A 22,727-nucleotide genomic window follows, 5' to 3' on the forward strand; every position below is an offset into this window, starting at 1 on the left:
AGTTTTTCAAATAACTTCATATTGTCTTTTCCTTAATCTTTTGAAGTCTTTAATGGGCTGTTCCTGTTTTGTGTAATTCTGCATTATTTTACCTTCACTTTGGTGCTGGATATTGTTTTCCACTTATTGTTATTTGCTCCTTGCTCTCCTGTCTTTTTGGTAGCAACGTTAACCATTGAAGTACTGAATAATATGCATATGTTGGTGCTACAATCACAGGAGATGAGCTGGAAAGAACTTCTAACTTATCACTTGGGTATTGCAAAAACAATGTGACAGAGCATCACAATGACAATGGCATATTTCACATACACAGTAGAGGAAAAAAATTAGCTATTTCCTAACCAGGTTCCACTGTACCTGTTTCCTTTGCAGTGCACTCCCTAAAGCCAGCTGATGTGAAAGTTGTAGCAGCCCTTGGGGATTCTTTGACGGTGAGAATAAGGTGTTTTTACTGTTCTCCTGGTAAAACTATAAACATGTGCCTGCTCCAGTGGAGGGGAAATAGCTGTTGTACCCAGAAGCAAAGATCTGTTCATTCATGGATTATAATAGATCTAGCAGCCAGATTAAGAAAGAAGGTGTCAGTCTTCCAATGCTCCATTCCCCTCACACACGTATTCACATGCTTTTGAACTCGAGCAAAAACACAGGCACCTTTAAAGAGGTGCCTAGGTATTCTGCTGGCTTGGAGGCAGAAGAGATCAGATATTGTTGAAATGAATGGGACATAGCACAAGGCTTAGGTTACTGTGCTTTTCAATGTTTTTTTCTGCATAAGAATCAACTGATGAGCCTGTTTTTCATACTCAGTTCTTTCAGGAACAGAATGCAGCTAAATGGTTTTGGATAATAGCATTTTAATAATTTTAGCATTAATGAAATAAGGAAGTATGGTGTGAGAGCCCTCTGACTAAATGCCCTTCAAAAGATATTCAGTCATTTTATTGTGCCTGTTTTAACTGGCTTCTTGATCATGATACAATTCTTGCTGCTGATGATTATCTTTGGTGGTCAAGAAGGAATATGTTTCAAAATCCAGACATCCTATATTCCAGTTATGCCTTTCTGCCTTATGTTTTCATACTGGTCAAAGATTGAAATTCTACAACTAGTCAAAGGAAACACTAGACAGAAAGATGTAATGGGAACATAGGTTTCTCTGAATCTGAGCCATAAAAACAAACACATTGTGTGTACAAACCGTGAGCCCTTTACAACTCTGGCAGACATGGTGCTACAACTCCTACACACAGGAGGCTACTGAAATAAATAGAAGCATTTTGATGTAAACCTGCAATATTAATACAAGAAATACATTCTGTATATGGTCATGGTTGCTGCATTGTAATATCTAGGGCCCTGCAGTGTTTCTGCTTCTAAGTATAGTCTGTAGGAGCTGGGAATAGAACCTGCTTTCATAGAACATACAGTGGTGTATTGCTGTCTTAGAGCTGCACTTGGCTTGTACATAGTTATTCTGAGCACCAATCTCCATTTATTTCAAGGAAGTTTATACATAGAAGGAAATGTAGGGTTGTGGTTTAATCTAAGGTAGCAGCAAATAGGCTGCTTAGTACTGTACTCAAGTACTAACATGCACCTAGATTTAGAATGAAATTATACAATCACAGCTGTCAGGAACTCTGCTGATGAATTCTATTTTATGAGGGGTGTAGTTGCTAGCTTGCCTCTTTCTTTGGGGTAAGTGTAGAGAGTGCTTCCTCCTTGCTCCTGTTCTGCTATAAATCTTTCAATTTAACACAATGATTTTCAAACTGGTATGTATGAGTTATGGTGCTCCTTTCTGATACATGCTTATTTTCTCTGCTGAGTTCATGTAGTGTTTCATATCATTGGCCATTTTGTGTGTTTGATTGAGATGTTTTCATCACTGTTGACTAATGCAACTGTAAAAGAGTTATTTGGTTCATGTAGACCCATGTCTGTGTTCCACAGCTCCATCAAACATTTTGTGTCATGTATAGAATATGATTCTTTTAAATAATTTTGAAAGGTATTGTTGTATCCTTCAGGATAAAGGTTTGGGAAAAGTCAGACACATTTTAAAGCTTTGGAAGACATCCACTCAATTAAAAAGTAAATAAAACAACTATGTAATTCTATTTAAATTAGTAAATTGTATTTGTTTATGTATTTGTATTACTAGTTACTATTGCATTAGTAATTGTGCTTTAATTTCATTTGGTTAATGAAAAACAATGTCCAGGCTGGTTCAGGAATTGCCTCAGACACCCTTCAGGATGTGGTCACTCAATACCGGGGACTGTCTTGGAGGTAAGTCCTCAGGCAAGGTGATGAAGAGATGTGTTTTGGGTCTTTCAGCTGTCAGAAAGCTGAAAAAAAGGTTACTTCTCAGGGTAGCACTTCTTGAAGGTGTATCAAGATTTTGTCATAAGGGGAGCTTTACAGAAAACGTTTTCAACAATTTAAGCAAGCTTTTTGATCTCTCTCATGCTTTCATTTTTGGCTGCCTGCAACAGTTTGTATTTATATGTTGGGATGTCAGGTTGGAAATCTACAAAACAAGTCAGAACTGGTTGGTTTTAGGACTTCTTCTCAAAGTTTTCTATTTCTGAACTTTTGTAGTGTCAAGGAAAATAGTTTGTTTGGCCAGAGAGCTTTTGCCACATATAGCAACACACAGTCATAAAAGACTAAATTGTTTTGCTGTTGTGGTGTAGTTCTGTTGATATTGACTGAAGCAGTTCTGTGTAAGCTGGAGCGTGGCCTCAGTATGTCCTGTCAGCACAAAAGCTGGAGAAATGTATCCCTGTGCAGAAAGCAGGAGGAGTGAGGAGCTACTGCTGAAGCTCTCTTGTCACTCAAGGTCTGTCTGTGTTTGGTGTTGCCTTAGAGGGGCTTCATGAGGCTGGAGTGGGCCTCAAAGGTGACCTTCTAATCTGCAGTACTTAAGTATGAATTAAGCATTTGAGTATGAAGCTATGTCAGACATTTTTCTGCCACTTGATAAAATGTCCATCTGTACATTTTATACCCCTGTACATCTGCAAGAGCAGTAAATCTTTCTGACAAGCATCTTCACCACTGAAACCTTACCTGTTCTCCCCAATAGCACTTTGACTTCTGTTGTCTCCATGGATTCTGATAGAATGATAGTTACCAAATTAATAACCCTTTGCTTTTCCCCATGATGTGTGGCAGGTTTTCACATTGTTTGTTTCTTGTGTCCAGGTAAGAGGTGAGTGACTGGGATTTTTCTTTCTCATTTTAGTATTGGAGGAGATGAATCGTTGGAGAATGTGACTACTCTACCTAGTAAGTAAATGCTTTGCTAGATATAAATGGCAAGATTGAGGAGATGCAGTGGACTAATTTCTGATAGATTTATAGAGAGCTTTTAAGTATCTCAAAGCTGCTTAATATAATTAACAAGAACCTTTAAAAGAAACAGTATGCTACAATTAAAAAATAAAAGGTTGCCTTCATCAGTGAAGCTGAGAACAGATAGAAATTCCCTTACTTTCTTTTCCCTCTCCCTTTTCAACTCTTTGGTGAGTATTATTTGAATTTCTAAATAACCTTGTTATGTCCTTGGTCATGATGTACTTAACATTTGCTTTTAATAAATATTGTATCACAATTTTTCCAAAAGAAATATTTGCATAGGGTAGGCCTCTTTGGTAAATAAAGCTGCCTACTCATACATGTAACCTGAAGGGAATAATTTTAAATTTCTCTTCACTGAAACTTGCAACTTTACATAGCTCAGGCTATTGCTAATGTACAGCCACATGACTTTCAGTTTGGATCAGCTGTAGTAATAAACTTCCATTCGAAGAGGGCCAGTAAACTGTTCTTTTGTGTGTTGACCATTATTTTAAGCAGAATGTAACAGGAATATAATTAGAATAAGCAATTAATTGATTCATTGAGTCCTATTACATTTGATAAAGCCCTCACTAAAATGTGGTTAAACTCGGTCTTTGAGATTGAAGTAGACTTTATAGTTTACAATGTGGCCATGTTCACTTTCAGCTGTAAGTTACTTTGCCAACTTCCTTTTGGAAACTACTATGGAGAACATGGTGTAACTTCATCAGAGTCATGCACCTGAGGCTTTTTTCTTTACATTTGTCAGTAGTATGAGATTTTGCACAGCAGTGAAGCAGACCCAGATGCTTCAGCTGAAAACCAGCTCCGGCTGGGCGGAGGGACCCTTCACACTCACTTCACAAAGTCAACATCATATGACTGATAATTTTGTTTTAGACATTAACCATTACAACATGAGACAGAACTGGGCACTGTACTCCCTAATTCTGCTCATCTTATCCGCTGGTGCCAGTGCAGGGCACTGCAAGCACGCTGCTGTCTGAGTCACTTCAGTGGGTGACCCCTCTCCCCACTGCTTGGTGAATCCATCAAAGTTGACTGGCAGCAGCAGCAGCTGTCCTGTCAGAGAGCAAAACTGTGTCAGTGCTGGTGTGTTCTTCTAGTCCCTGCAGGCAGGGAACAGCTGCAGTCTTTTTGCCTTCATTGCCACCTCTGTTTTTCAGACATCTTTCGAGAGTTCAGTGTTATGATCACGGGCTACTCAACCGGTATCGGGAATGAGAATGATTCCAATGCATTCCTTAACCAGGCAGTTCCTGGAGCACTGGCTGAGTATGTAGCTTTTTGTTTTACATTTGTAGGTGATGGATGCTTCATCTAATTGCCTTTCAACTGTCTCATGTGCTGTCACAACTTGCTCTGAGGAGCAAGCAGAACCAGTTGAGTTAGAGTGGAAATTGGCTCAAAACATGTTAAACGTATGGGTTTATTTCATAGCTGAGCTTTCAAATGAAACTAACTGTCCTCCTTATGAAATCCACAAACAAGAAACTGGCAGAAACAGTTGGGAGGTTTCTACTCTTCCTGTTCAACATCTATTCATTTATCTATTTATCAGTCAGTAAATCTCTGAGAAAGTGAATGATTTTATAAATTGAGCATGTAATGAATTGATAAGAGAAACTAGGAGTAAAGCAGATGAAGTCTTATGTAATTCTGGCCTCAGGTTTCTGGATAAGCAAGCAGGAAAGGACAGGAGAGAGATGGGGAAAAAAACAGTCTAGAATCTTAAGAAAAGAGGATTACTAATGGTCATCCATGGGTTTTGGTGCATTGCAAACCTGGTGCAGTTGCAGCCAGTTCTGCCAACATAATAGGGATTGTAATGTTTTGCAGTGACCTGGATTTGGCTCTTTGCTTTTAGTCACACCTGGGAAGCTGCATGAGTTGAGCTTTGCTATATTTTTTATCCTAGAAATCCCTGGATACTTATTCAAAGTCAGTGCTGTTTAATTAACAAAGCAGATGGCTGCTTGAATTCAGTCATACTTTGGGCACAGAGTCTGGCAGACCATGCCTGGATTTGACATTGTGAGTTGCTATTACACAGACCTTAATTTGTTTGTTTAAAGAAAAATTCATCTTGCTTCCCAAAGGAGTCTTGGAAGTGAACTTCAGAAGCCAAGAGAGGTGTTTGTGTTTGCTGTATCTAAGCAAAGATTATTAGGATTTATCAAGTTATTTTATTGTGCTCCTGTAGGCCCTGTGTAACTTCTGATTCATTCTGGTAATCTCAGTAAATACTTTGATTTCCTGGCAGAAATAGGTTGCTAGGTCCCCTGCTATATCCTACAGCCCCCACAGAACTGAAAGAAGGCATTTTTTATCTGGTGATGAATGAATGTAACTGTGTATGTCAGTGAAATGTTCTTCAGCCATCAGTGAGAATTTAACGTACTGCATGCAGCATGTATCCATATTACCTCCAGTTTTTGCTTGTTGCATGAAAGAATGAGAGAGGTGCCTGTCTCATATTCTTTATCAGCTAAATCCCAAAAAGGTTTAGTGGGAGAACTTGAAGCAGGATACACAACCACTTAAGTCACCATTATGACTTAGGACAGCTTGTATCAGCAGCTGAGGCATTGCTATTAAATAGCTATTTGTTAGCTGTCTGAAATGAGTTGATGGATGCTAGTCTAATGAAAATTGCCTATTTCATCGATAGCAATTAGTCTTCTCTCTTCCCCTGCAAGTGACTGGACTGGATAAACATGATGAAATTGAGCTGTCTTTGTTTTGTAACCATGTTTTGTAAATGTTCAGCAAGGAGACACAGACAACAATCATGCCAGATTTCTGCTTGTCTTCTGTTGTTTCTCTGTCTCATAACTCTCTGCAGAAAGTTGTGCAAAAGTAAAGTCCTGTAAAATACTATTCTTGAGCTCTCAAACACTTCTTTTGAGGCTCTGTCCTATAATGTTTTGGTTCTTGATAATGTGAGAAGGTAGCTGAGAAGGTGAATTCTTCCTAGTCAAGTACTGAAATATATTGCAACATAAGGAAAAGTTTCTCGTGCTTTAGATATTTGACCATGAAATGATGATGCAATTCAGCATTTATTCTTCATCAGCCGAAACCATCCATTTTTCAGTGATTCACAGGGCAAAAAAAAAGTCCACCAGCTAATGCTGGTATTGAAGAATTGTTACCTGGCCTGTCTTGCTTTATGGTTATCTGGAAAGTGCTTTCCAGAGGTGCTGGGACATTTCTGAAATCAGATTATTTTGCAGCCTTACCAGCTTGTAGAAACCAGGTGTAAGGGTTTCTTAAACTTAAATTCATGGCTGCTATGAGGAGCTCTTTATTGAACTAGATGAAAATGTAGTAATGTAGGTCTCATATAGCAAAATGTTCCTAAACCTATCTGCATTCATTGCCAACATGATAGTTAAGGATAGATCTGAGTAATGTTGCTGAAGCAGAGCCTGGCTGAGGTCTCTAATTTCATGTGGAAAATAAAAAAGGAGGTTAAGAATTTAAGAGTAAGAGGAGAAAACAGGTGACAGGAATTGTGAATATCTGTATTTCCCATTAGCAAACTGTTTCCATTGGTCAAGATCTAAATTTGGTTGAAACTGCAGTTCAAGGATGGATCATTGCTGGCACTACTTCATTCAAGATGTTATTGGATCTTGCTGACTGCATTGGCTCAGGATGCATCAGCACCTCACTGACTGTATGAGAAATCAAATATGTTGTGGACCATAAGATCAATAAGTGGAGTTTTCCTCTGTGTCAATATTGTAGATGATGTCTAGCTAAGGGGTTTCCACAGTAAGAGCAGAAGGAAACTGCGACCACTTGTGGGTTGTGATAGATATAAATAAGTAGGTTATGACATTGGACAAGGGTAATGGTGATAAGAACTACTACATGCACACAGTGCACAAGCAGATGTATGTCAGGGCTCATTCCTCAGCAGCTGCTCCCATGCCAGTGTTAGATCAGTATTCAGCTGAACAGGGGTGGTGAGAGACCTCTCTTTTTCCTACAGTAAACAAAGCCTTGCAAAGAGGAGCTAAACTCTGGTTGCCATACAAAACAAGTGTCATGCTTATTAATGTCAGATTATATGCTCCCAGAAATGACAGACAGCCAGTGTCTCTCACAAGAGCCTGGAGGGAGATGCAGCTCATTCTGAACCACAGACCTGCCTGGAAGGTCACTGCTTTCTGACCCCATTCTCTTCTCTTCCCTGTGCATATTTGAAGACCAGTCTTTCAGGGCAAATAAAGCTGAAGCACTCAGCCTAGGTAACACAAAACTCATTGCACTTTAGATTATCTATCTATCTATCTATCTATCTATCTATCTATCTATCTATCTATCTATCCTATATATCTATCCTATCCTATCTATCTATCCTGTGTGTTTATATATATGTACAGAAAAAATAGAAGGAGAGTACCCACCTGGCTTTTGGAAAGCAGCAAGGCTGTCATCTTAATTTGTCTAAGTAACCTGGAAGGTTTCTTGGATTTTTAATTACCCTGGAAAAGTTGTGTACACATAGTGTACAGTTATGTGCTGTAGGTGCAAGCTCCAAAAATGAGGAGGGTGTGCACAGTGAGCTCTGAAACCTACATTTTTCAGGGACGTTGCTCAAGAGGTCAGCTAAGGTTTGGTACTGGGGATTCCTGTGTTTTAGTCTACAAGGAATAGGTTGATAGCAGCCTGCCTCTACAGAGACCCTCTGCTTACAACTGTTGCCATATATGGCTTTTCAGCTGTTTTAGGTGCTAAGCACTGTAATGGGAGCTGAACTTACAGTTCCAGATTAATTGCTGAACTTGAGTGAAATCTGTATTCATCAATAATATAATCAAGTTTGATTTGATGTTGATTTTATTACCAAGATGTGAACCTGTAATTTTATCACAGCAACATGAGTATTGTACCGTGTCCTCACTCAACCTTTCTGATATCTGTCAACTTGATTTAAGATGTCTGAAGCATGGCAATGTTGATCCCTCAATGCGGGTGTTACTTTCACTCACTAGTTCGCCTTCTTTCCAGGCACTTGCCAGCCCAAGCGAGAAGTCTTGTGAGTCTTATGAAAACTGATCAGGTAAGTTTTCTGGAACCCCTTCAAACTTACAGCATTAGTAGGCGTTGCTTCACACAGCAGATGCACCTGCAATGACACCATGTGCATCTCACAAAGACTCGTTATTATTTTCTTCTTTATTGCACAGAGAATTGACTTCAGTGCTGACTGGAAGCTCATAACAGTGCACATTGGAGCCAACGACCTGTGCATCTATTGCAAAGACCCTGTGAGTAGTGACACTGGTTATCTCCAGCTGTGCTGTCACTGCAGAAACAGCTCAAGGGAAATCATAAAGCCTTCACAGAGATAAAATGAGTTATATGTGAGCTGCTGTGTGTTTTGACAGGGGTTGTTGCTGGCAATACCCTGATATAAAAAGTTACCACCAGCAGAGTAGGATGGTTTTGTTTTCTCTGGCTTACTCCAGGATGAGAACCACTGCTTTGGCTACTGTTTTTTGACCGTAAGCAAAAAAGGGAAGGGAAGAAATGCCTCACTCCTCTGATGTGGTAACTGCTCTGCTCTAGCTTGGCCTCTTTAGGCATCCAGGAATGGCAGTAGTAGTTCAAAGGGGTGCCACCCTACAATTGTCACCACACCATAACTCACAGTGTGGGGAGGTGCTAGGACTGCTGAGGTGTATATATGAGGGGAGTTGCTGCAGTCTTATTTGAATGTTATGCTTCTCTGGATTGTGGAGAAGCCTTTAGGGCTGCCATAAGGAGGTCATGGGAGCTGAGTGGGCAGGCGACAGGGAGAGGCCAGCTATCACTGCCAGCTCTCACTCTCTTCCCTTTAATATGCTCACTACTTATGAGCATTTTCAATTCTTCTGCAAACCCTTGTGCTTGAGAAATGTGCTTCTTCTGCAGGAGCCTTGCTAGGCTTCTTTGCTGCTGCTGCTGCCAAGTTTTATAGCCTTATTTATAGCCATGACCTTGACTAGCAATGATTTCACATAATTTTATGAGAGCTTATCAGCTGGCTGTGAGCATGCTTGTGGCTGCTTGGTTTATGCTGTTCAGCATGCACTCAGATTGGGTTCCTTCCTGCATTTTTGCATGAAGGGCCCAGTGAATTTGGGTTAAATATGCTGCTACTCAACAAGGTTTATTTTAAATCCAAAATTTCACCGAGCCTCCCTATGTTTTGGATTAATTGCTATGTTAGAATCCCCAGTCTCTAGAAAGAAGCAAGAATATTCTACTGACCACAGTGTTGTAGGGCAGAAAAGGAAGTGAATTAATGTGATTCTCCAGCCTCACAACCTAAACTCCTTGTGTCTTCATTTGACAGTAATCTCTTCTGTTTCTATCAGGATCACTACTCAGCTGGGAATTACATCAAAAGGATTCAAGAAACTCTTGATATTCTGCACAAGGAGGCAAGTACTGTGAAATTATCCCAGCATTCTAGCTCACACTGAGACGTGACTGACTGATGGTAGCTCTTCTGTTTGTTTGATTTTTTGTTTTTTTTTTTTTTTTATGCTGGTACAAAACATATGCTGTCGACTTGTACAAAAAACATTTCCTTTTGTCTTTTCTATCTGTGGTAGTGAGATGCAGTCTGAAATGACAGATAGTAAAATTGAGCTATGGTGTGGGGAAAAAAAAATCAAAAGTTGATTTGGGGAAGTTTGTTGCTTTTTCAATCTTTTTAATTTTTTATCCTCCCAGTGGTGGAGAAAGGGAAGTGGTGTCAAATGGCTGGACTTTGGGGTAAAATAAATGCACTGTGGGCTGTGTAACCAGTTTCTTCTCAACAAAGTCTTACTTATCTTTCAGGTTCCAAAAGCTCTAGTGAGTCTGGTTGATGTGGGGGACATCACTGTTCTGAGACAGTTATTTGTGGACCCTTCAGGGCAGTGCCCCACTTACTTGGCAGAGTAAGGCTTGTTTGATTTCATTTTGTCCTGTTTGTGTTCTTATTTTGTGCTTCTCTCATAATTTGAGCTGTTGTTTAAAGGTAGCAGCACAGTCCTGTGGACTTCCTTCCCATGCAGTGCTGGCATCACCCTTCCTCATGACATTTCCTTCTCTTGGCTTTGACCTGTTTTCCATGTCTAGAACTGGACATAATGTACACCCCAGAGGCTAGGGTTAAAGTTACTGAGACAGGGTTCTTCAAGAAGGGGTTGAAGTGCACAAACATTTAGATTTGCAAGCCATTTTGTGATCTTTTTGAGGAGTAGACAGGTTTCCCCTGTTTCAGAGGCTTTAGTGCTATGGGTAATTTGCATTCTTTGCTGACCTTTTAGACAGAGACAAATTCTCTGTCTTGGGAATGCAAAAGGAATTGTTGATTGGAAAGGTGTCAGCTCAGAAGTAAAACAGGCAGTACATTTCAAAATACTATTTTCTAGTTCCCCAGGGGCTCTGGTGTGCGCCTTTGCCAGTCTGCAGGGCCTTTGGATGCCAGGGTGAAATTAATGAAACAAACTACACAGTGTGCACTACTTTGATATATCTGGGTGTGAAACCAAAATTACTTAAAGTAGTATCATTCATGTGCAGTAGAAAATAAGATTAAGTCTTGAAATTACAATAGCAAGGACAATAAGATGTTTTCACAAAAACGTGATTGTACAGATTCCCTTATTACATCCGTGTCATGAGGGCATTTCATGACAAAGGGTGGTCTCTGCATTATCAGATGTTTGACTCTCTGTTCCTGTTTTCTCCTCTGACCTCCCCCACAGTTATCTGTGTAGCTGTATTCTCACAGGAGAAGAAAACTCAGAAAATTTCACAATGGTGAGAGACGCCATTAAAGCTTACCAGGTATGACTATTAAAAGTGGTGCAGTTACTTTATTTCCAGTAGAGGTGAGCTCTTGATTACCTAGTAACATATCATATCAGTTTTTTACTCAAACTATGAACTCAGCAAGAGCTCATTTGATGCTATCAAAACCTATCATGTGACTAAAACTAGCAGCAGAGGTCTTCAGAAAAATGATGTATGCTAGTAGAGGTTAATCACCAAAACCCTGTCCCTGACAAACAGTTTCAGCATTGTGTTCCAACCGTCTCAGCCTTCTTTTGCCAATGGCTGTGGCTATTTAAGTTCATGAGTAAAACTTCCTTTTGATTCCTGTGCTCTCAGAAAATGCAAACAAAGTTATGATGCAGAGATGTTGAAGTATTGCTGGTGGTTTTTGATGCAGAGCTGTAGTTGAAGTATTGCTGGTGGGTTTTTGTATCTTGCAGCTTGGCATTCAGAGACTGATAGAGTCTGGCAGATATGATACTCATGAAAATTTCACAGTTGTCATCCAGCCTTTCCTTCAAAATCTGAAGGTTCCTCTTGATCAGGTATGATCTAAAGGTGATTTCTGCATTTAAAGACCTAAGGATGGGTATCTTACCTACAGAGACTATATTCAAAATAGTTTCATTTTGTTCTGCTTTTCTTATGAGAAATTGCTGGGTTTTGGTGTAGTACAACAGATTTCTTCATATAGTAAACAGTTCTTAGTTTTATGTATTGTTCTGTCAATATCAATTGCTGTTTTGGAAAATGAGTCAAAACTTGATTTGAGTTGTGTTTGAGTGTGTTCTTTGAAGTACAAAAATAACAAAAATATTTTTCTTCCTGAAAATACAACATGATTAACAAAAGACCAAGTTATTAAGTTGCACTTCTTAAGGCAACATAGCCACATTGCTCGGTGAGGACTATGGCATCAGCTCCCCTTTGTGCCACATAACCAATTTTTCTGTGTCTAACAGAAAGGGAACCTTACCTATGATCTCATAGAAGTTTTCTGTAGTTCATATGTTGATGTATATCTCAGTTCCTTGAATGGCAAGTTCCAGTAACTGTAAATCTAGGAAAAGACTCAAACTTTCACTAGAGGTGAAACATTTTCATATGTACCTGGAGCTGAGAAGAGTTGGAGCAAAATACTGAGCAGTGATTACTCTGGTATAATTGAACTGGATCATTCTGAAAATGTTTGCAATAGCTGGTGCAAGTTTGAAAAGTTAAGGTGTTGCAAAGGAAAAATTTGCTTCACAGGCCTCCTTTGTTTTGTTTGGGTGAAGCCTTTTGTTTGTGTGTGAAGCTGGTGCCCATGAGAAGTTATGGGGATTTTGGTACTGAGGGTAGGGAACACAGAAATAAAAACAGAAGAAGCAAAATATTTCTGAACATTTTTTGTAGTCTCACAAGCATTAGGTCAGATTTTAAGAAGTTCAGGATGCTCTTTCAATTTCTTATCTCACACAACATTCAGATGTTCCTGAACTGAAAACTCTGTCTCTAAATATGGCAAAAGATATGATGCAAATTTTGGTAGTAGTCCTCTAAAAAGCAAGTCCAAACACACTGAAAAAAACCTGTTCAAGTTTTGAGGAAGAACGGCTCTGACCAAAAATACTTGTTTCAGTCATGTGTGACCCTAATCTCAGTTTTCATGTGACAGACACATTTCCAAACTCCGTTTCCTCCAAGTCCTCCAGTACCTGCATTAACCCTATATTAAAGTACAATTTTGTTTAGAAAGGAGACTACTCTGGTGTGCTTTCCACCAAACACTTACTTGATCCTTTCAAAACTCACAGCTTTGCAGGAGGCACTGTAGAGCATAATGCAGCCTGTGGTTCCAGTTCTAATGACAACTGGAACCAGGGAGAGGAACTCGTTGCAGAACTTAAAGAGGAACTGTACCCATAATTGAAAATTGTGGTTTTACTGCTTCTGGATGGATCTGCCCATGGAGGCACATAATCATCTCTAGCTAAGTGTTTCTGGTAGTTCATGGGTCTGCTGAAGTACAGTTTGTGTTGCCAGATAATGGGAGCCTTTCTGCAATAGAGCAGGGAGAGCAAGTAGCGTGGATCTCTCTTTACTAGTTCTGATTTGGCCTCAGCAAATCCAAATTGGAAGTGTGGGAATTTTCTACAATCATATGTCCTTTATGCTTTTATTTGCAGAAAGAGAAACCAGATGTCTCCTACTTTTCTCCTGACTGCTTCCATCCGAGCCAGAAAGGCCATTCTCAGCTTGCCAGGGCTCTGTGGAATGCTGTGGTAAGCTGACAGGTTCTGCATACAGTGAGATCTTCACCTAGACCTGACTGCCATTAAAATATCTCTGTAATAAGCATTTCAATTAAGGCCTGAATAACTCTGGACCTTGTGTTTGTCTCTCCTTAACTAGTTAAATACCCTCTGGCTTTGGCACTGCTCTCTGCCTAGAACCTCTTGTTTCTTAAAGCGTGTGGTGGGGAGAGGGGCGCTGCAAATGCATGATCACAGTCATTTTGTGACTTCAAGTCCTCTTCATCTGTTTCTATGCAAGGCTCTTAATAAGGATGATGTTTCTATGGGCTGCTATGGGAAACCACCAAATAAAGAATTGTAACTGCATCTGTCAATTTAAAACTGATTACTGAGACGTTTGTTTTAAACCCTTGTGTTGTTAATGTCTCATTAGGAATTAAAGTGGCTTTAATTCAGTTCAGTTTTACTACTTTTGGAAATGAGTTAAGCTCAATAAAGATGAGTCACTAAAGATTGCTTAAGCAAACTCATTTTACTTAGCAATGCAGTGCAGGAGTGCCCAGCAGTCAGCAGCAGTATCTTGGATCCTGAATAGTAACTTCCATATACTTTGGATTAATATTTTAACAGCTGACATGATTGCTTGCAATCATCAAGCAGTACCTCTAATTAGATTTGGTATTATCTTCTACACATAAACAACCTTTTGTTGGAGATGCCATCATGCAGCTTAGCTACAAAAAATTGAGGGACTCTTAATGTCTTTTGTGCAAGAGAAGAAAGTTTATGACCTTGCTGTCTGGCAAAATTCCAAGGTACTTCATGTGCCTGCCAAAATCCTCCAGGAGTTTAAACTGAACCACTGTAGCTTTCCACTTCCCATTTTAAGCTTCTTTCTAGAACTGCTCTTTTGTTTTGCGGTTGCCATGTTCTTTCTGAGAAGTAGATGCATTTCAACCTTGGCTGTAAATCTAGGTCTGTAAATACAGGCACCTTTAGATATATTTGAAAGGTATATTTATGTTGGAGTTATTTTAATTAGAATTGTTTTACAAATTTAAGATGAGCTGACAGGGTTAAAAAATAGATTCTTTTGTCTTTGTTTCCAGTTACAGCCTGTGGGCCAGAAAGCTGACTCATTTGATTTCTCAGCTGACATCGTCCTCGGCTGTCCAGCTCAGGTAAACATACCCACATTTTGGAAGTTGGCTGTCAGGAGGCTGTATTGCTTGTGCTCGCTGCAGAGAGCAGGGCTTTGGTCTATCTGGAATAAGCTTACTTCAAGCTTTGTTCTGTTTACCTCTGAGAGAGCAGGTGTTCTCATATACCTGCACTGGTGTCCCATGGCCGCTTTGCTGTGCAGTGAATACTGATTGACAACATGCTGATTGGTGTGTTTGCAGCTACAGCAGATGTTGTCTTTTATTGTTTGTGAAGTACAGAGGCAGCTCAAGCAGCAAACAACAGAACATGCTGCATTAACTTTCCCATCAGAATCAATGAGGTTTGGGCACCACAGCAGCTTTGAAAACTCAGAATCTGTCGTGTCTTGGATTAGTGTCAAGTTGGCTTTCCTGGCCTGATCCATAAGAGGAATACTTCAGACTCTTTGGAAGCTGCTCCTGCAGTTACACAACAAGCTGCTGAACTTGCAGGACAGTTGCTAGGTACCACCACGTGGAAATGACTGCTGCAAGCAGCAGTCACTGGCTCCCTTTCTTCAGCAGTTTCAACAGGAAGGCCAAAGAACTGAACAGATCAGGGAGCTGAGTTCTGACTTCTCTTAGGTCTGGAGGCAGACATTCAAGTTATGCATGAGGCTTTTGTCCATATTGTGTCTATCCTGTCAGACAAGGAAAATCTTCTGAGTTATTAAATAGCGTATTTCAGAAGTCCTCTGATTTGCTCAAAATGATCCTATTTCATTTACCCAGCATTCTTTCCAAGCAGCTTAAATGAACTCAGCAACAACTTCAGTGCCAAATAATGTGGATTTTGTACTTCTTTCCCTTCCTTTACTCTTATTCAAAGATGTTGCTTTTCAGAAGTAGGCAAAGAAAAGTTTTATATCCCTTGAGAAGATATATGGCCATTTTGTTTTGCAGAAATGACAAGCCTTTAGTAAATCTAAATGCAATGAAAAGGTCATTGATAAAAGTGCCAGTAGCCATGGAAAATTACTTGTTTTGAGGCAAACTTAAGTACCATAAAAACCTGCCTTCTAATTTTAGTGCTTGTAAAGACTTCTTTATGCAAATGCTGGAGTTTCTCTTGATTGAGGTAAGTGAGCCTCCAGGTGAATTTTTTTAGCCTGTATGATGTGCATGTCTTCCTGAATGCATGCTGCATTAGTAGAGGACAAAAATAACAATGTAATCTCTACAGCCTCCATTGGAGGGAAGAATGAGCTTTTCAGTAAGCCATCTTTTATCTCCCTGATGCTGACACAGAAGATCTGCCCAGGTTTGTCTAGATTCTACATCAGCACCTTCTGAATGGAATGGACTAAACTTCTAATAAAGTCTAATTTGGAATGTTAGGAGAGGAAAATATTAAACTGCAATTGGCATCTAGTACATGTAATTTTTGTCCTAAGGTACTAAACACAAAGTTTATTAATTTTAAGGAAGAAGCATGGTTTCAAAATCGATTCCAACTTTATATTTTAGGCAATTACTTTCTTGGTTATATGATACCTTGATATCACTTGCTATAGTTTGTGCCATATGCTTATTGCCCAATTTCTCTTATTTCTCTTGTTTTGTTTCCTCTTTCTCCAGAACAGTCCCTTCCTGGGAACGTACAGAAATAGCAACTACACACCTGTGGAGCCCACTAGAGAGCCAATAGAGGTAATTGTTGCACATTTTGCTGCATTTTAGGCAAACTGTGTAAAGTTGCATCTCGTCTCTTAACACATAATCCTGAATTTATAGATTATATAAACTATTACCAGTTTTTACACAATGAAAAGTGCAATGCAAGGCGGAATTCTCTTTCCAAAAACTGGTTTGCATTGCACTTTTCATTGTGTAAACAAATGTTTTCCTAAAAACCAAACAAAATTAATTATATTAATGGTGCAATTATATCAAAACTGAAACCAAAGTAAGTAAGCTGGAATGCATAATTAATTCAGATAGCAGGTTTCTCACAGTATGGAGAAGCTATCTTAGAATCCTGACCTCCAAATAATCTAAGGAATGTTTAGATGTTCTCCTCTGGAGGCACTGTTCTTTGTTACATTCAAGTAAGCTTAACCTGTAGAGGGCAGTCACCTTTACATATTGGATGTGTGACCCTATACAAAGGTGGTAGGAATCCCATTTTCAAAGGGACTTCATTTCCACCATGACTGAGCAACTGTTATGAGGCATGTTCAGTGAACTGCAGAAACAGATATTGTGTGTAGGACTCGAAGAAATGGAGCAGTTATCTTCTTGGCAGTCAGAATGGACTGGGTTAGTTTGACATACTTAGGGAGCTCATGACTAACCCAATTATCAAAGTCTTTGTGTGCCATGATGGTCACAAAGAACAGCAGGTATTGTCTTAGCAAGTCATAGTTTGCAGGACTGATATGGGATTTTTATCAGTAGAGCTACAGTTATGCTTTAATACATAATTCCACTGAATCTTAACAGCAACAGCTTTTGAAGTGATAAAGGAAAGAAGTAGAGAGAGAGTAAAGCAACACTTTCTGATCCAAAAATAAGCCTATCTGTCCTTTCTAGCCTCTGCAACCAGACTGTAGTGGTTGATAGTGGAGCATATTCCAGCATCTTTTTACAGGAACAGATGAATTTGTCGTGATGTTTTTTAACAGCAGCCATGCTTTCTGAAGACCACTGGTCTATGTAGTTTTACTCTGGTAGAATTGTGCAGTCACAGAATAATTGAGGTTGGAGGGGACCTCAGGACATCCCAAGCCTGATCTCCTGCTTCTAGCAGGGCAGGCCTTTTGATCTGTGTACACAGCTGTCATTCTCCTGCAAGGGCTGTCCACTGGAGCAATTTTAGTTTTTCCCTTGCTACCTTCTTGGCTAATATGGTTGCCTGTTACCAAAAAGCAAAGAGACATTCATCAGCTCTCTCTGCTGGTGAACTAAGATGTTCTGCAATATGTGTTTGATTCAGTATCTTAAATTGGCGGAATTCAGGTGACATAATAACTATTATGTCACCTAAAAATATACTGTAAAGTACAATTATTTAGAGCCTAACAGTTTTCTTTACTGGAACTTTTAAAGCTTTGAAGTTTTTTCAAATTTTATATTCAGTAATTTTTGAAAGTTTCTAGGGAAAGAATAGGTTCCTGGCAAACTACATGGGGAACAATAATATAATAATAGAGTAGATAAGGTTCTTCCAATGCTTGACCACTCTTTCAGTGAAGAAACTTTTTCTAATATCCAACCTGAACCTTTCCTGGTGCATCTTGAGTCCATTTGCCCTTGTTCCTTCACTGGTTGCCTGGGAGAAGAGACAGACTCCTGCATTGTCCCGCCTCCTTTCACACAGTGGGAGAGTGATAAGGTCTCCCCTGAGCCTCCTTTTTTCCAGGCCAAACAACCCCAGTTCCCTCAACTCCTCTTCTTAGGACTTATGTTCAAACCTTTTACCAGCTAATATAATAATACATTAATAATATAATACATTAGTATAGCATGATAACTTTGCAGAGAGTTATTGATCTTTATTTGCTTTTACATCTGTTATCTTTTGAGACAGAGCAAGACTTCAAACCTGGAGACCCCACCTTGCAGGTCATGGACAAAATTTGTAGGCAGTAGAGAGGGAAATATAGGAAATATAAGATACAGTGTTTTGCCTTTGGAAGAGTTTTATGCTTTGGCTAGAAAATGTCACCAGAAGTAATGATTGTTTGGATAGTGTTCCACAAAGAGGTGTAAAAGACTGTTGAGCTACACAGGCACCAAACTAGGATCTGTATTTTAACTTGGTTTTGCCCTACATTGTACAACTAAACCATATATGAATTCCACATTATCTTTTAGCTACAAGATGAAACCATTTTGTAACTTCTCATTTCAGAATTGGGGCAGTGAACTGTCGTGTCCTGGTCATACTCCATCCAGTCCTGTCCCAACATCAGGTGAGAAAGAACTCCTAACCTAAAATCATACATAGGAAAAACTTCATCTTTTGTTTCTAAAAGCAATAAGAGGTTGAAATTGCACATCCTAGATGGAAAGTAAACAATAAAAGCTGATATATTTAGCAGCAAAGGGAAGAAGTCAGTCTTGCCATTCTCAGTGAGTTCTGCATGACAGCAGGTATGTCTCTGTGGATAAATGTGATCACATTTATTATATGCATGTATCTTATATATCATTCATCATACAGCAACGTGGCAGGTTAAAATTGCCCAGGAGGGTTAGTGACTTAGCAAGCTGGAATGTGCTCTGATAAGCAGCACAGTGCAAGTGCTGTGTGCAGTTTGAAGATTTTATTGGGAGATATTTAATAGGAAATATTTATCTATGATCCAGACCTCTAAGTCAATTAAAAGAGGTTGAATGTATGCATCTGTAAACATATCTAGTCTGTTTTCATTTTTTACTAAGCTATTTTAAGTTCCATTTCTTTCCATGTTAGTGTAATGCACTGTTGCAAGCAAAGGCAAGAAGTTACGCATTTTTGCCTAGGTGACACACAGAACCTGAAGCTTTTTCTACCTTAAAAGTCTGCAAAAATGCCATCAGATTGGAACCTAAGACTTGCATATTTATTCTATTAGACAGTATTTTGTCAGTTGTTGGTAATCCTGCTTTTATTCTCCTACTGCTTTTTAGTCCATGAGTTACGACCTGCTGACATCAAAGCCATAGGAGCACTTGGAGATTCCCTGACTGTGAGTACGGCTGGATTCACATGTTTACAATGAGAAGAGCAGTTCTCAGTTTCTACCCAGACGTTGTCCCATCAGGCATCATCAGATAGAAAGCAAATTGCTTTGGCTTGGGAAAGCAAAACTCATCTATCTGGTTTCCTTTGCAAAGAAATAGCCTGAAGGAATCTGAGTGACACTGGCAATTTTGTAATTCAGTCATGAATAGTTCGGGCCAGGTCTGAAATGGGATCCCATCCCATAAACCCCATCCATTGGAGTTTATCCAAGTTTTTGAAAAGGGAAGTGTCTGTCTTATAGGATTAGTCTCATCTGACATGAAAAAAAAGAAGTGAAAGCAGTTGATATTTTTGAAGCAAGAAGACATTTTGCTGAAAACTCCCATGGAAATAATTGACTGCAAAATGAAGTGCTTCCCACTTGAGATAATTCTGATACTTCTGTATTTCAGAGTTTTGCTTTCAGATTTTGCTGCTTGGGTTGCCTTCCTAGATATCTTCCAATTACAGCCCTGATGTATTTCAAGTACTAAGAAATGGAGGTTTAAAACAAAAAGTAGGCACAAAAAAACCCAGAAAGGCCCCAGAGAAGAATAGCAGGGAATACTGCAGATCTGCACTGAAGTTTTCTGAGAAAAAGTTCTAGAATTACACAGCCCTGCAGAATTGTTCTGGCATGGGATGAAAGCAAACATTTGCGTCAACAGTTTTCATGAATTTTAACTCCTGAACTAAACCAGTGCTCATTCTAGCAGCTTCTCTTCCTGTTGAGTTCAGAGAGACTTGAAGGGTCTGAAGCCCTTAAATGGTCAGGCTTATCTTACAAGCAGGTGTGCATGTCTTCATTATGTATCATGCAACTTCTCATTAGCTCTGAACCTGATTTTGCTTGACCTGATGTGATCCTGGCTTTCCCCCTGCTGCCAAGCTTTGAGCTTTTTTTGGAAGAAATCAGTAAAGCCCTACAAGTCTCCCTCCTATCCATTGCCATGACTCTTAAATTGCTTTTTTTCTTCCCCCCACATCAAATGCTAGGTATGTTCAGTAGCCCATATCTTTTATTTTAAAAATATTAGTTCTTTAATATATGAAATATCTCTGAAAGCCCTAGTCATAGGGGTCAGGTCTCAAGAGCTGAGCAAGGCAGGTTCTCATGATGCCATTATTCATGCAGCTCCTACCAGTTGCCACTGCCACAGCAAGGTGTGTTTGGGGGTTTTACTGAGTGATTTATTTGGGGAGGGCAGCAAAAGTGGCAGAGTGTTTCCCACATGTGTGCACACACTCACACCTCCCAGAGCAGCCCTGTGTGCTTTGTGCGGGGTAACCATCCTTGGCACAGGGGGACTGCAGCAGCAAGGTCCCCCAAGGCATGGATTGTCCTCCTGGTGCTCCTCACAAGATCCCTGCATGCAGCCAGTGTTTATAGCTGAATTGGTGCCCTGGCTTTTTGAAGAATACAGAAGTTGGTGAGACCACTAAAAACCTGTAAAGCTGCAGAATTCTCATGTTTGCTGCCCTGAATTAGAGTCACAGTGCTGACCTTGCTAGAGGTCTGTCCCCATCCTGTGAGCAACCCAAATTCAGCACAGAGGTCTTATGCATTTATTTAATTTTGAAGGATATGAAAGTTCACGGCACAGGAAGAAAGGCTGTCTCAATCTAGATACGGTTGGAGATTAATGAAACATTGAACAATTTATTAATGTCACTGGTTAGAATTCATCTGTCTGACTTCTCCAGCACCAGTGCACAGTGAAAGGAGTACACACACCAACATGCTTATCTATACTGGCAAAAAAAATCCTGTCTACACCTCATCAAGTCTGTGTGTTAAGTAGCAGACTGGATCCAGGAGAGGAAAAATGGATTGTACACCAAAGATTTGTTTTCTTGGCAGATTAAAAAGCAGCTTCTCTGATTTATGTGCAGCTAAAACTGGATGGGGATTTTTCACCAGTGTTTGGGGCTTTTTTCCTGGATTATTAAGCCTCTCAAAATCATCTTTCTTCAGGAAATGCCAGGATGAAACATTTTCCATCAGAAAAAAATCCAAACAAATACAAAGCCGTTGATGTTAATCGGGGTCCCATTAGGTTGCTAAAACAGTATGATTAGCAGCTTTAAAGCCTTATGTCCTTGACTTTACAATCTGACATCCTCTGGCTGGATTATATCTCCTCTGGTGCTCCATGGTCTGTTATCTAGATATGAGGGAAAGTACAGGAAACTGGAGTATGGGAGATGCAGGGCTGCCCACAGGCCAGAGTGTGGTGGTGAATAAGGACACAGACCACTTATGCTAAAGCTGGGGTGTTGCAAAAGCTTGGCTGGATACAGACTAATGTTGAAAGAATGTTTCAGCACTTTCAAAACATGATGTCTATCTTACCTAAACTCATAGGGCTTTTTTTCTTTTAGTATTTTATCAATTGTTATTTCCATCTTTCCCAGACTGCAGTAGGAGCCAAAGTACCAGACCTACAAACAGACTGGAGGGGACTATCCTGGAGGTGAGTGAAAATGCTCTTTTTTTTAAGTCTGTTTTTGTCCACGCAGTTAAAAGTGTGGGTCACCTGGTTGTGTAATTACATCTTTGTATATGTAAATTCAGGGGAAGGATGATGACAGCAAATATTGCTTGGTAAGGATTGGAAGAGTCAGGGCTGGAAGAGAATAGATAGGAGGGATTCCTGGGAGGGGAGGGTGGGTTGTGTTTGTTTTTGTGGGCTTTTTCTTGCTTCTATTTTTCTTTTTTTTTTTTTTTTTATGTGTCTGTGTGTGTTAACCCAATCTGATTGTCTGATTGCTACAAGCGTGGTCCTGTGCCACAGTACCTTTTAGCCTTTTGCTAGTCTCACTGGAGCTTATGCAAAATGTTGCTGTGATTATCTACTGAAATATGTAATTCTGGGAGGTCTGAGTGAGTGTGGGTTGGCATGGACATGGCAAGAGCACTGCATATATACTCAGTGAAGATGTTCCAAACACCTTTGCTATTGCAAAGTGGGCAAACAATGCATGTCAAGGTGTGAAGCTCAATATCCATGCTAGAGTGGAAGGAAACTGCCTCCTCCCTATGGACACACATATGGTTGATAAGTGTGTGCATGTATACATTGTCCTCTTTGCTCTTTCTTCATCCCTTTGCATATGTCTGCAGGCATGGATACTTTCAGGAGGGGCTGCCATAAATGGTGTAAGAGTGTGTTGACTCTGCACACAGACAAGTTTTGAATGGTGAGGCAGAGGCTCTATGTAATCAGCATTGCAGCTTTGCAAATAGGTAGTTAATGAATATTTAATGCAGTCTCTCCTATGCTTAACTGTGTGCAAATGTAGTTTCAGTGAGGTAACGTGGAGCAGCTTTAGTGAGGAAATATGCCTTTCTGTGGTAGGTATCCCAGCATGTCCAGA

The 22,727-nt window shown here is 39.8% G+C and overlaps 1 protein-coding gene across 1 annotated transcript in view; it reads left to right on the forward strand.

The window, feature by feature from the left end:
- The window catches only part of PLB1 (phospholipase B1), an 80,974-nt gene that overhangs the window by 41,705 nt on the left and 16,542 nt on the right, over positions 1–22,727 (forward strand). Inside the window, exons 33-48 of the mRNA XM_064707187.1 lie at positions 376–434; positions 2,231–2,298; positions 3,257–3,300; positions 4,542–4,650; positions 8,398–8,449; positions 8,577–8,657; positions 9,750–9,815; positions 10,219–10,319; positions 11,133–11,214; positions 11,643–11,747; positions 13,371–13,466; positions 14,549–14,620; positions 16,220–16,291; positions 18,495–18,555; positions 19,256–19,314; positions 21,765–21,823. Coding sequence (XP_064563257.1) covers positions 376–434; positions 2,231–2,298; positions 3,257–3,300; positions 4,542–4,650; positions 8,398–8,449; positions 8,577–8,657; positions 9,750–9,815; positions 10,219–10,319; positions 11,133–11,214; positions 11,643–11,747; positions 13,371–13,466; positions 14,549–14,620; positions 16,220–16,291; positions 18,495–18,555; positions 19,256–19,314; positions 21,765–21,823 — 1,186 coding nt within the window. The remainder of the gene's footprint in view (positions 1–375; positions 435–2,230; positions 2,299–3,256; positions 3,301–4,541; positions 4,651–8,397; positions 8,450–8,576; positions 8,658–9,749; positions 9,816–10,218; positions 10,320–11,132; positions 11,215–11,642; positions 11,748–13,370; positions 13,467–14,548; positions 14,621–16,219; positions 16,292–18,494; positions 18,556–19,255; positions 19,315–21,764; positions 21,824–22,727) is intronic.

Source organism: Zonotrichia leucophrys, chromosome 3, assembly GCF_028769735.1.
Source record: "Zonotrichia leucophrys gambelii isolate GWCS_2022_RI chromosome 3, RI_Zleu_2.0, whole genome shotgun sequence".
NCBI lineage: Eukaryota > Metazoa > Chordata > Aves > Passeriformes > Passerellidae > Zonotrichia > Zonotrichia leucophrys.